The following is a 14,004-nucleotide window of genomic DNA, read 5'->3' on the forward strand; positions in this document are numbered from 1 at the left end:
ATGGAAAGGGAAAAACTTCAATTTGTTAAGTATCATAAATGACATTTAGAATGATCTGGTGAAAGAGCATGTCACTATTTGCCTTTCAAACCTCATTAATAACTTTCCACTACTCTTAGAGAACAAAATGCAAACTTCTATTTCACAAAAATCTCTAATTTCCTTTTATGGTACTCTGTGCTCATTGAAAACAATCTAAACATATGACTCCTTTCTTTGGTTTCTTAAACGTGCCAAGCATCTCCTCACCTCAGCATTTTTGAACATGCTGTTCACTCTACTTAGAATATTCTTCCTTGGGCATGGGCCAGTGACAGAATGGATAATGCATCTGACTACAGACCAGTATATTCTTCCTCAGCTTTTTGCATAGCTGTCTCCCTGTCTCATGGTTACAGTCTCAAAATAAATTTTCTCAATTTACTACTACTGTGTTTATAGCATCTAAATAATAAAATAATTGCAAATTGTGATGTTTAAATATGTTTTGTTTGTTCTTTCCAATAGATTGTAATTTCCATGAGGGCAGTGACCATGTCTTGTTCCCTTTGGTATCTCTAATACCTCATGTTGTCTTATTCAATCTGGTATCTCTGTTTCATACAGTAAACACTCAAGAAATGTATGTTAAATGAATAGAAAGAGCAAATAAAATTTTGTTTCTAATTCTGGGACCTAGAAAGTTTAAATGGCTTCCAGAGGGAGAAAATTTTCAAAATCAACTGAATATGCTCCAAAGGAGAGATATAAATATATTCAGTAAGAGATAAATTAACTGGTTACCAAGGTTACTGCAAGTGCTTATATAACCATTATCCATAATAAAAACTTGGGAAATTATGTTAATACTGTTATATTAGTAAATGTCAATGATGCAATTAAACATACCTTATAAGCCATTTCTACTGCTTCCTTTAATGTCTTATCCTTATGAACCTCCAATTTATTTTCCATCATAACTTGTTTTGCAGGATGCAAACAGAATAATTTTATCTAGAAAATGTAAAATATCATCATCAACTCCACAATTCGAGTCAAAATTCAATTCTTCTGTAGATAGCATTCTAATTGTCAAAATACTACAATTTTTTTTTAAAAAAAACATAATTGAGATCATTCTTTCTTGTATCTATTCTTACTTAGTAATTGATACTGACTCATGCCATAAAAAAACTAAAAAACATTAATTTTAACAACTGTATGTTTCCTCATACACATGTATAATTTACGTAATCACTCCCCTACCAATAAACATTTGGGTTGTTTCCAATTTTTCCCTAATTTGTAAAATACTATAATGAATATCTCTGTAATCAAGATTTTTACAGTAATTGTGATTATTTCATTAGGAAATAATTCTGTAAGAGAAATTATGTAAAAGAATATGAATTTGCTTAAGGCTCTTGATAAATACTATTCAATTTCTATACAGTTTTTACTGATTTATTTTCTTTTAGTAGGATAAGAGAATGTCTACCTCAACTGTGGCTTCACCAGCACTGAGCACCGTCACTATATATATTACTGTGTTTTTACACATCAAATGAAATTTTACCTTTATAGTATGATTGGTTACATTGTTCAATGATCATGATGGCATAACTGTCTAAAGAATCAATGAGTTAGTCATGAGAATTGCAGGTAAGCAAGCTTTAAAATAGCACTTTCAATTAAAAATAAAATTATGGAATTCAACCTTGCATGTATTGCGCTCAATTTCTCGTTGTCTCTTTTCTTGTTCTTCCAACTCTCTCTCTTTCTGCACCAAGTTTTTAATATGTTCTGGGTATTCATCCACTTCTAGAAATTCTATTAGTAATAAAAACAGGATAAAACAGTGTCACTGAAACTGAGCTCCCTTTATTCATTCTGCTTCACTATGCTCCCATAGTATATACTTCTACTATAGCACTCATGGAGACATATCTCAATTATATCCTTCTCTCAACTTGGAACACAAACTTCATCCAGAAAAGGGTGAAGAGATAGTTAACAGGGACACATGGTTAGGTCTCACATCTTAAAGAACCATGTATTTATTCAAAATGGCTCTTGGCTCCAGAACAACTCCAGTATGTGAATTAATATTTTAGAATGAAAAAGCCCTCTGAAACTTGAAAATAAAATTATTTCTGACTTCAAATCATACCATCCCCATTAAACTGTGTGACCTTGGGCAAGTTTACTTCTCCAAATGTAGGTCTCTTCAGCTTATTAATATCATCTACCTCATAAAGTTACTACCTGAGATATAAAAAATTTAATAAATGCTGCTGCTGTTGCTGCCACTAAATGCTATCTATTTGTTTACTACCATCTTTCCTGTGTTCTCAAAGCAGTCTTTAGCTGCCTCCTAATCAAAGAATACAGAGTCATAAAACTGACAACTTAATCTATTGGATTTCCCCCTCTCTATATGGTGAAGATTTATGTGAATACAAAAAGTGATAATTATTTGTGATATAGTTTGGACATCTGTCCTCATCCAAATCTCATGCTGAATTGTAATCCCCAGTACTAGAGGTGGGGCCTGGTGGGAGGTGTCTGGGTCATGGGGGTAGATCCCTCATGGCTTGGTGCTATCCTTGTGACAGTGAGTTCTCATGAGTTCTGGTCATTTAAAAGTGTGTGGCACCCCCTTGACCCCCCACAACTTGCTTGCTCCTGCTTTTGCCATGTGAAATGCCTGTTTCCATATCATATTGCCTTCTGCCATGACCAAAAGCTCCCTGAGGCATCCTCAGAGGTTTAGCATCATGCTTCCTGCAGAGCCTGCAGAACTGTGAGCCAATTAAACTTCTTTTCTTTACAAATTACCCAGTTTTGGGTATTGCTTTACAGCAATGCAAGGACAACCTAATATAATTTCTGAGGCTACTTTTAAACAACTAGTTAAAGGGAAAAAAATATATGTAAAAAATAGTTACTACAGACTCACATATAATTAAAGTTTTTCTTAATAATCACAACTTCATATGTACCTTTAAAGTATTCAAAGTGACAATATGAAATTATGACACCATTTAATAAAACCAATGATTATTTGGCATTAAAAAGGGAAATAATTTATATCAAAAATAGCATGCGTCTGTAAAATGTAAAAGCTGTTGCTTCTAGGAAAGTGCTGATTTTAAAAATATTCCATATCATACAGCGCCCTCTGGTGCTTTATTAACAAAACTAGAGTTGGGGGAGTAAAGGAAGGCTGAGTTATTGCACTTTTGGAAGGCTGGGTCCACATGAAAGACATGAATTACAATACTGGCTCTGCTTCCAGATAGCTATGATTTGGGACAACTTTGGCATAGATAATACAGTACAAATGATTACTTTTGTTCTGAAGTCTCTGTTCTGAAATGACTTATTATAATTTTCATTTATTTTTTCAATAATTCCATAGTAAATTATTGAACGTTACTATATGACAGATCCTGGAATATACTTTATGTGAAAAGATGAGTAAATCCTAATCTTGTACCAACTGAATTCACCATCTAATGAGAGTTTACAAAAATGTGAATAAAAACATAATGCTTGAAACAGACTAATAGCAACGTCAGTTTCTAAACAAAGGAAATATACTGAAATCAAAGATGTGATTACATTTTAATTATGAAAAGACCATGAGCAAACACATCATTTGTGTATGTATCAATATGTACACACTCCCCTACATATTTGCAATACAGCCTGAGAGAGTCAGAATTAGCAAGGAAAAACAAAAACTGCAATTTTTTTAAAGCAATAATTATTTAAAAAGCCAAACAAACATGCTTCATATACTGGATTATTTCTGAGGTTCTTAATACAACACATAAAACGTGTATTAGATACATAAAACTTCACTTGCTTTTAAATTAAATAAGTATAAATACTTAACTCTAGTTTCCTAAAATGTTTTCAGAGTGGTAAATCAAAAGTTCAGGTCACCCAGGATCCCCAATCAAAGCATTTAAATATTAAAATACTCCAATAACTTGACATTGAAAGAAAGAAATAATCATTAAATTTAATTTTTTACTATATATCAGATATGATGCTAAATGTTGAAAATGTTATCTCATTAAAATTTTTATAACAACACTATAAAATACTATTATCCACATTTTACAGATGTGTAAAGAAAGGCTTAGCAAGGTTGGCCGGGTGTAGTGGCGCAGGACTATGTAATCCTAGCACTTTGGGAGGCCAAGACAGATGGATCACCTGAGGTCAAGAGTTTGAGACTGCCTGGCCAACATGGCGAAACCCCGTCTCTATTAAAAATACAAAAATTAGCTGGGTGTGGTAGTGCATGCCTGTAATCCTCACTACTTGGGAGGCTGAGACAGGACAAGCACTTGAACTGAAGAGGCGGAGGCTGCAGTGAGCCAAGATTGCGCTGCTGCACTCTAGCCTGGGTGACAGAGCAACAATCTGTTTCAAAAAAAGAAAAAAAAGAAAAGAAAAGCTTCGAAAAGGTTGCTCTAGGACACGCAGATGATGAGTTAGGACAAAGCTGGGTTTATCATCCCTGCATCAAACTGCATTTTATACAGTCTTACTAATAACAAACATTCAATTTATTTAATGTAGTTTTGTCTCTTCATATCTTAAAAAAATAATTCAACAACATTGTTTCAAGGTCCTTACCATTTGGCATTTGGCATTATTTTATAACATTCTTTGTAAATAATTCTTCCAGGCATAAAACAACTTAATTATCCTATCATTTAAAAGTAGTTATCTGGGTTTTCGAAACTTACAAAAGAAATTAGTTAACAACACAGATTAAAATCATATAACTGTAGGTAAACATACTTGCATTTCTGGCTGGATCCTTCAGTCTATAGATCAGCATATATGCATTTGTGGAACTAGTAGAAATATAAAAAAGATTAATAGGGACAAAAAGTAGATTGTAAAGATTCCACTTCTAAGCATGAAATATTTATTTTAAATTGTGATTTTTTAAAAACAACTAGAAAATCATGCCACTGTTCACAGACGCATTCAGATTTAAAACATTGCAGATAAGAGGCAAATCTGTTTCCACTTATCACATTTAGAGAAGATTCCATATCTCCTCTTTATAACACAGTAAAGCCTTCAACAAAACTGTGTACTGGAATGTCTACATACAACAGTTAAGTCAGGAGCCAGCAAGTTTTTTCTGGCAAGGACCAAACAGTAGTATCATAAGCTTTGCAGGCCATATGGTCTGTGCTGCAACTACTCAACTATGTTATTATAGTGTAAAAGCATTAACACATAATATAGAAACAAATGGCTATGTCAGTGTTCAAACCTGATTTCCAAAATATGGAGGCAGGTTGGATTTGGCTTATGGGTTGTAGTCTGTCAACACCTGGGTTAAATCTTTGATAATAAAAAACATTGAGAAGCTATAATTAATTCTAATTTTTAAACACTGAAAATTAGAAAACTGCTTACCTTGCAAAAGCACTGGAATAATATCCTCTGCTTCCTGAAGATCCACCATGTGTTTTCTTAATATCCTCTTGTGTTATCTGAAAATGTTACATGATTTCTTTTTGCAAATTCTGTAACACCACATTAATGTCAATATGTAACTCAATCTTTAGCTTCAGAGTTAAATGCTATCAAAGACCTACATGATTGCTCACACAGATACCAATTCACAAAATTTAATCATAATCAGTGGCTGCTTACCAGCCAGTCAGTTCTAGTGTTCCTAATCACATGTGAAGTAAAAGTAGCGCCTATGAGGCTCAGGCCCAGAGGAAAATTGGTAGTTTATCTCTGGAGATATTCAGCAAGCCCCAAACAAGTAAGTAAAACAAATAATAAAAAAGGCAAGAACTTTAATAAAAGCAAAAATTAAAGACTGGTTTGATATGAGTCTTAAGATGTATCACCAAACAGATTCACTCATTCTTAATAAACCTTACTGTTGTTTAGAAACATCCCTATTCCCATCTTTCAGAGTAATAATCTTAAAGGACATATCATTACCCTGCTGACATGTTGATCATTGAAGCTGTACCACTGCTCATCACTGAATGACTTTATACATGCATAATAATGACCACCAGCAGCACTCCCGGAATGAACCATAACAGAGAAAAGTTCATAGATCAAGGAGTTCTAAGGGGAAAAAATAAAAGTAACTCAGAGGAGAAGAAAAACACAGAACGCTTATTTGTGTATTTCCTATTCTCTATTAACACACAGAGAAGTAACATAGTTAGTTGTTCTATGTACCATAGGTCAACTTTCCCTAAGGTAAAACAAAAATGGCAAGTTACCAAATAACTGTATATACCACAAGTTACACAAGTTTCATCGGTGTATTCTTTCACATTTTAATTATGCTATAACCTTTGAAACTATATATATATCTATAAACTTATATATGTAAAAATTAAATAATAGTCTAACATTTCAGAAACAGATGCTAACTAAAACTCTGTTCTAAAATGCACAGTTGACAAAAGAAATTCCTAGTAACATACTGTTTCTTATTCAAAGTCTATTTCCTTTGCAAAAGAGCTGAGGAATATAATTATTTGAAACATCTTCTAATGTATTCATACATTATCTGAGATGTCATGATCTACTAATTTTATCTCTCTCTTATATTAAGAATGAATCCTGAATTATACTATATCTACAATAAATTAAAATTATTTCTTTAGCTTCCTGTTATGCAAATAATTCTTTAAAGTTTGGAAGTAAAGATTATTTTAAGCAAACAAGTATTTGTGGAAGAAAACAGGAGAAAAGAGGCAACTTGTTTAAAAAAAGAGGTCATTTATAATGACTTGTTTTTAGGACAACTCCTAAGACAGTTTGTGATACTGAAGACTTTGCAGACCAGTAACTCTAACACAAAAAAAAGAACAGGTAGGCAGACAGAAACAAGAGAAGGAAAGGAGGTTAAAAAGGTAGTTTGACATAAGAAGATTCCCCTGTTTATGACAGACAAGCTTTATTTTATTTACTTTTCTACAAGTACTAGGGTTTGTCTTCTTTCTTCTTTGCCTAAAAAGCATTTTAGAGCCTTCTAGAACTTTCAAGACATTCCAATTTATCTTAAAACAACTTTAAACTGACCACAATATATTGCTAATAGTGAAATTTCTAGAACAAATTTTGAAAATGTCTGAAAACTTGTTTATGTCGTTCAAATTTTATTCCTAAAACTAAAATAAATCACAGTGGTGACAGACGGGAAGTTTCAGAATTTATTTGCAATCCAAAAGGTGTGTTTAAAGCATTTAAAAACTTATGAAATGTGGTAACACCAGGTTATTAAATTAAAATGCTTTGAATATGGTAATACACTAGACAAAATTCTGATATAACTGAATGATATGAACAGTATCTTATGATAAGCAGTCCCCCATTTAAAAATAAAATACAGAAAAAGCCTACAAATCAACATCTATACATTTTTTAAGTTTCATCACAATGATCAAAGCCAAAATAATTATTTTCCTGGAAAATTCTAATAGTAGCAACTTCTAGATGACAATAATTGTGGTATATTCAGAAGACTGAATCGCCTTCCAAATTAGAATTGTATATAACACATTTTAAAGCAAAAATAATACAGTTATGACAGAGTTAAGGGTTCTCAAATATCATAATTTTAGTTTCAAATCACAAATACATTGCTAAAAAGTAGGCAGGAAAGTAAAGTGCCATCATCCAAATCTAGCATAATTTGTAAATAAAATTACATAAAAACATATCCTGACATTTTCTTCTCTTTTAATACTATTTAACAAAGCAATACATTACTCTTAATAAAAAGGGGTTACATCTTCAAACATGGTACTAGCAAACAGAAGTATAAATTTCTAGATCTGAGTAGAAGAGAAAGCATCTAGTCCAAATTCCTCCAAAACGTAGCAAGTGAAAGACACACAAATTAAATGATTTGCCCAAAGTGATACAGTTTATTAATGGCAAATGAGAACTAAAATGTAAATTATTTGATCCACTAATGCAAGGGTCAAATAGTGAGTATTTTAGGCTTTCTGGGACATATGGTTTCTGTCACAACTACTCAACTCTGTCATTATAGTACCAAACCAGACATATACAATATGTAAACAACTAGAGTGACTGTGTTCCAATAAATTTTTATTTACCAAAAATGGTAACACTAAACAACAGACCTGGAAGATCAACACCAAACAGAATAAATACCCACCCTGCCCAATAAAGCAAAAACCAAAACAACAACAAAAACCAAACAAAAACTCCCATGTTTAGGCATATCACGTTCAAACTGAACAAAATCAAAGACAAAAAAAACCTGCATGAGAGGCGGCGGGGGAAACACCTTACCTATAAAGGAACAAGGATAAGAGTTATAGTACACTTTTCATTATAAACCACGTAAGCAAGGAGAGTGTAGTGAAATATTTCATGTTGAAAGAAAAATTACCACCAACTTAGAATTCTGTATCCAGAGAAATAATTTTTTAAAAGTAAAGGAGAGAAACTAGAAATCAATAGTAAAAGGAAAACTAGAAAATTCACAAATACCTGTAAATTGTTTTAAACGACACATTCTTAAACAACCAATGGGTCAAAGAAGAAACCACAAAGGAAATTAGAATATATACTGAGAAAAATGAAAACAAAAACATAACATACCAAAACTTATGGGATGCAGCAAAAAAGGATAGTTTATAGATGTAAATGCCTACATTAAAAAAAAAAAAAAGAAGATGAAGAAGACAACATCTAAAATCAACAATCTAACTTTATACCTTAAGGAACTAGAAATAGAAGAACAAACTAAGTTGGGGAGAGGGGATGTAAAAAAGAAGAAGAAGAAGAAGAAAACTAAATAGCAGAAGAAAGGAAATAAAGATTAGAGCAGAAATTAAATAGAGAATAGAAAAAAAATAATGAAACTAAGAGTTAGCTTTTTGAAAAGATCAACAAAGTTAACAAACCCTTAGCTAGGCTAAGAAAGAGACAAGACTAAAATAACAAAAATCAGAAATGAAAGAGGAGACATTATACTGATGCCACAGAAAGAAAAAGGTTCCTAAGAGACTACTATGAACAACTGTATGCCAACAAATTAGATACCCTAGAAGAAACAGATAAATTTCTACAAACATACAGCTAATGAAGCCTGACTCAAGAAGACATAAAAAATCTGAACACATCTATAATTACTAGGAGATTGAATCAGTAATCAAAAACCTCCCAACAAAGAGAAGCCCAGGACCAGGTGGCTTTGCTACAGAATTTTATCAAACATTTAAAGAAGAATTAACAGCAATCCTTCTAGAACTTTCTGAAAACATAAAAAGGGAAAATCTTCCAAACTCATACAAATGAGGTCAGCATGACATTGACACCAAAATTAAACAAAGATACTAAAAACTATAGAACAATATCTCTTTGATGAATATTCATGCATAAATTCTGAACAAAATACTAGCAAACCAACTTCAATAACACATTAAAGGACTACAGATCATGCCTAAGTGATCAATGTAATAACACCACATTAACGGAATGAAAAAAACCACAGGATCATTTCAATTGATAAAGAAAAAGCATCTGACAAAATTAAACATCCTTTCATGATAAAAACACTCAACAAACTAGGAATAGAAGGAAATTATCTCAACACAATGAAAGCCTTATATGAAAAACCCACAGCTACCATCACATTAAATGGTGAAAAACTAAAAGCTTTCCTTCTAAGATCAGGAACAAAGCAAAGATGCTCATTCATATCACTTCTATTCAACATAGTACTGGAAGTCCTAGCCAGAGCAATCAGGCAAGAGTAAGAATTAAAAGGAATCCAAATATGAAAGAAAGAAGAAAAATTATTTCTGTTCACAAATGACAATCTTGTATGTAGAAAATAAAGATTCCACATTAAAAAAAAAAAAACCTAACAAGTAAATTCAGCAAAGTGCAGGATACAAAATCAACACATTCACAAATCTGTTGCATTTCTAAATACTAACAATTTATCGTTACCCTAACACTAACAATCCAAAAAGAAAATTAAGAAAGCAATTCCATTTATCATAGCATCGAAAAGAATAAAATTCTTAGGAATAAATTTAACCAAGGAGGCAGAAGACTCATATACTGAAAAAAACCACGAAACATCAAGGAAAGAAATTAAAGACACAAATAAATAGAAAGATATCCTGTGTTCATGAACTTGAAGGCTTAATATGGTTTAGAATGTCAGACTACAAAGTGATCTACAGGTTTAATGCAATCCTTACCAATATTGAAAATAGAAAAACAACAGAAAAAGTGAATGAACAAAACCAAAAGCTGGTCCTTTGGAAGAAAAAAATGCCATACAGTTAGTCAATCTCAAGCCTAAGGAAAAAAAAAACACAAATTGTCAATATCAGAAATAAAAGAAGGTTCATCCTTATATTAAAAGGACAATAAAGAAATACTTTGAACAATTCTATGCCCACAAATTTGATAACTTAGATAAAATGCACCAACTTCTTAAAAACCACCAAAACTCAAAAAGGAGAAAGAGGTAACCTGAAAAGGCCTATATCTATTATAGAAATTAAATAAATAATTAATCACTTTTTAGGAGACGATCCAAGATGGCCGAATGGGAACAGCTCTGGAGTGCAGTTCCCAGCGAGAACGCAGAGGGTGAGTGATCACCTCATTTCCAAATGAGTTTTCACTGCCCACAGACCAGGAGATTCCCAGGCAGAAAAGTGCCACGAGTCTCCAGCATGGCTGTTTCAGCTGGCACAGTGGGTCTCCACACAAAAACTCACACAAATCTGGGTGCCATTTCAACTGGCAGCTGGAATGCCTGAGAGACAGAGTCACCCATTCAACTGAAAAAAAGGGGCTGAAACAGGGAGCCAGGTGATCTGGCTCAGGGCGGGGGGGTCCCACCCCTAAAAAGACCAGCAATCTGAAACACTCCAGATTGAGAATTTCACAGCAAGCACAGCTGGACAAGGGACGGTCCAGCTCTGGAGGGGGAAGGGCGTCTGCCATTACTGAGGCAGTTCTAATTATAGCTCTATAAACAAAACCACAAGGAAGTTCACACAGCAGCTGGGCAGAGCCAACGGAGCTCAGCAATGCCTCTGCTGGCAGAATGTGACTAGCTACCTCCTTGCTGGACAGGGCATCTCTGAAAAAAGGCAGTAGCATGTCAGGAACTTACAAATAAAGCCCCACCTTCCCAGGACAGAGCACCAGGGAAAAAAGGTGGTTATGTGCTCTGCTGAAGCAGACTTAAAGGTACCTAACCAGCAGCTCTGAACAGAACAACAGAGCTCACAGCTCAGCACCTGAGCTCCTATAAGGGACAGACTGTCTCCTTAAGCAGCTCCCCAACCCCCGTATATTCAAAGAGACACATCATAAAGGAGAGCTCAGGCTGACAACTGGCGGGTACCCTTATGGGACAAAAATAAAAGAAGAAGAAACCTGCAGCAACCCTTACTGCTCTGCAGCCACCGCAGGTGATCCCCAGGCAAGCAGGGTCTGGAGGGGACCTCCAGCAGTCCTACAGCAGAGGGGCCTGACTTTTAGAAGGACAACTAAAAAACAGAAAGAAATAACTTCATCATCAACAAAAAGGATGTTCACTCAGAGACCCCACCTGAAAGTCACCAAATACAAAGACCACAGGTAGATAAATCCAAAAAGATGGGAGAAACCAGCACAAAAAGGATGAAAACACCAAAAACCAGACCTCTCCTCCTCCAAAGGATCACAACTCCTCACCAGCAAGGGAACAAGGCTGGATGGAGAATGAGTCTAATGAATTGACAGAAACAGGCTTCAGAAGGTGGAAAATAACAAACTTCTCGGAGTTAAAAGAACATGTTATAACCCAATGCAAAGAAACTAAGAACCTTGAAAAAAGGTTTGAGGAAATGCTAACAAGAATAAACAGCTTAGAGAAGAATAAAAACAACTTGATGAAGCTGAAAAACACAACATGAGAACTTCGTGAAGTTTTAATAGCTCAATTGACCAAGCAGAAGAAAGGATATCAGAGACTGAAGACTGACTCAATGAAATAAATGAGAAGCAAACATTAGAGAAAAAAAGAGTAAAAACAAATGAACAAAGCCTCCAAGAAATATGGGATTATGTGAAAAGACCTAATCTACGTTTGATAGGTGTACTTGAATGTGATGGAAAGAATGAATACAAGCTGGAAAACACTCTTCAGGATATTATCCAGGAGAACTTCCCCAACCTAGCAAGGCAGGCCAATATTCAAGTCCAGGAAATACAGAGAACACCACAAAGATATTCCTCAAGAAGAGCAACCTCAAGGCACATAACTGTCAGATTCACCAGGGTTGAAATGAAGGAAAAAATGCTAAGGGCAGCCAGGGAGAAAAGTCGGGTTACCCACAAAGGGAGGCCCATCAGACTCATAGCGGATCTCTCAGCAGAAGCCCTATAAGCCAGAAGAAAGTGGGGGCCAATATTCAACATCCTTAAAGAAAAGAACTTTCAACCTAGAATTTCATATCCAGTCAAACTAAGCTTCAAAAGCAAAGGAGAAATAAAATCCTTTACAAACAAGCAATTGCTCAGAGATTTCATCACCACCAGGCCTGCCTCACAAGAGCTCTGGAAAGAAGCACTAAACATTGAAAGGAACAACCAGTACCAGCCATTCCAAAAACGTACCAAATTGTAAAGACCATTGACACAATGAAGAAACTGCATCAACTAATGAGCAAAACAACCAGCTAGCATCAAAATGGCAGGGTGAAATGCACACATAATATTAACCTTAAATGTAAATGGGCTAAATGTTCCAATCAAAAGACACAGACTGGCAAATTGGATAAAAAGTCAAAACCCATCAGTGTGCTGTATCCAGGAAACCCATCTCACTTGCAAAGATATACACAGGCTCAAAATAAAGGGATGGAGGAAGATTTATCAAGCAAATGGAGAGTAAAAAAAAAGAAGGAGATGCAATCCTAGTCTCTGATAAAATAGACTTTACACCAACAAAGATCAAGAGACAAAGAAGGGTATTATATAATGGTAAAAGGATCAATGCAACAAGAAGAGTTAACAATCCTAAATATATACGTACCCAATACAGGAGCACCCAGATACATAAAGCAAGTTCTTAATGACCTACAAAAGACTTAGACTCCACACAGTAACAGTGGGAGACTTTAACACTCCACTGTCAATATTAGACAAATCAATGAGACAGAAAATTAACAAGGATATCCAGGACTTGAACTCAGATCTAGACCAAGCAAACCTAATAGACATTTACAGAACTCTCCATTCCAAATCCACAGAATATACACACCTACTCTAAAATTGACCACGTAATTGGAAGTAAATCACTCATCAGCAAATGCAAAAGAACAGAAATCATAACAAATGATGGGGTCTTCTAAATATACAGTTATAAAGCAAGTTCTTAATGACCTACAAAGAGACTTAGACTCCCACAAAATAGTAGTGGGAGACTTTAACACTCCACTGTCAATATTAGACAGATCAACGAGACAGAAAATTAACAAGCATATATAGGACTTGAACTCAGATCTGGATCAAGCAAACCCAATAGACATCTATAGAACTCTCCACCCCCAATACACAGAATATACATTCTTCTCAGCACCATATCACACTTACTCTAAAATTGACCACATAACTGAAAATAAATCACTCCTCAGCAAATGCAAAAGAACGGAAATCATAACAAACAGTCTCTCAGACCACAGTGTAATCAAATTAGAACTCACGATTAAGAAACTCACTAAGAAGTGCACAACTTCATGGAAACTGAACACCTAGCTCCTGAATGTTGACTGGATAAACAATGAAATGAAGGCAGAAATAAAGATGTTCTTCAAAACCAATGAGAATGAAGACAAAACGTACCAGAATCTCTGGGACACATTTAAAGCAGTGTCTAGAGGAAAATTTATAGCAATAAATGCCCACATGAGAAGCAAAGAAAGATCTAAAATCGACGCCCTATCATCAAAATTGAAA

The 14,004-nt window shown here is 34.4% G+C and overlaps 1 protein-coding gene across 2 annotated transcripts in view; it reads right to left on the minus strand.

Annotated features, from left to right (window-relative positions):
* Nucleotides 1–14,004, minus strand: part of USP47 (ubiquitin specific peptidase 47) — a 136,767-nt gene that overhangs the window by 25,628 nt on the left and 97,135 nt on the right. For both annotated transcript variants that reach the window (XM_012456659.3, XM_012456661.2), the window contains 5 exons: nt 5,977–6,108; nt 5,434–5,510; nt 4,801–4,856; nt 1,697–1,809; nt 889–993 (listed from right to left, as the gene is read on the minus strand). In XM_012456659.3, the coding sequence (XP_012312082.1) occupies nt 889–993; nt 1,697–1,809; nt 4,801–4,856; nt 5,434–5,510; nt 5,977–6,108 (483 nt within the window). The remainder of the gene's footprint in view (nt 1–888; nt 994–1,696; nt 1,810–4,800; nt 4,857–5,433; nt 5,511–5,976; nt 6,109–14,004) is intronic.

The sequence above is a fragment of the Aotus nancymaae genome, unplaced genomic scaffold, assembly GCF_030222135.1.
Source record: "Aotus nancymaae isolate 86718 unplaced genomic scaffold, 86718_ANA_hifiasm-v0.15.2.pri h1tg000059l, whole genome shotgun sequence".
Classification (NCBI taxonomy): domain Eukaryota; kingdom Metazoa; phylum Chordata; class Mammalia; order Primates; family Aotidae; genus Aotus; species Aotus nancymaae.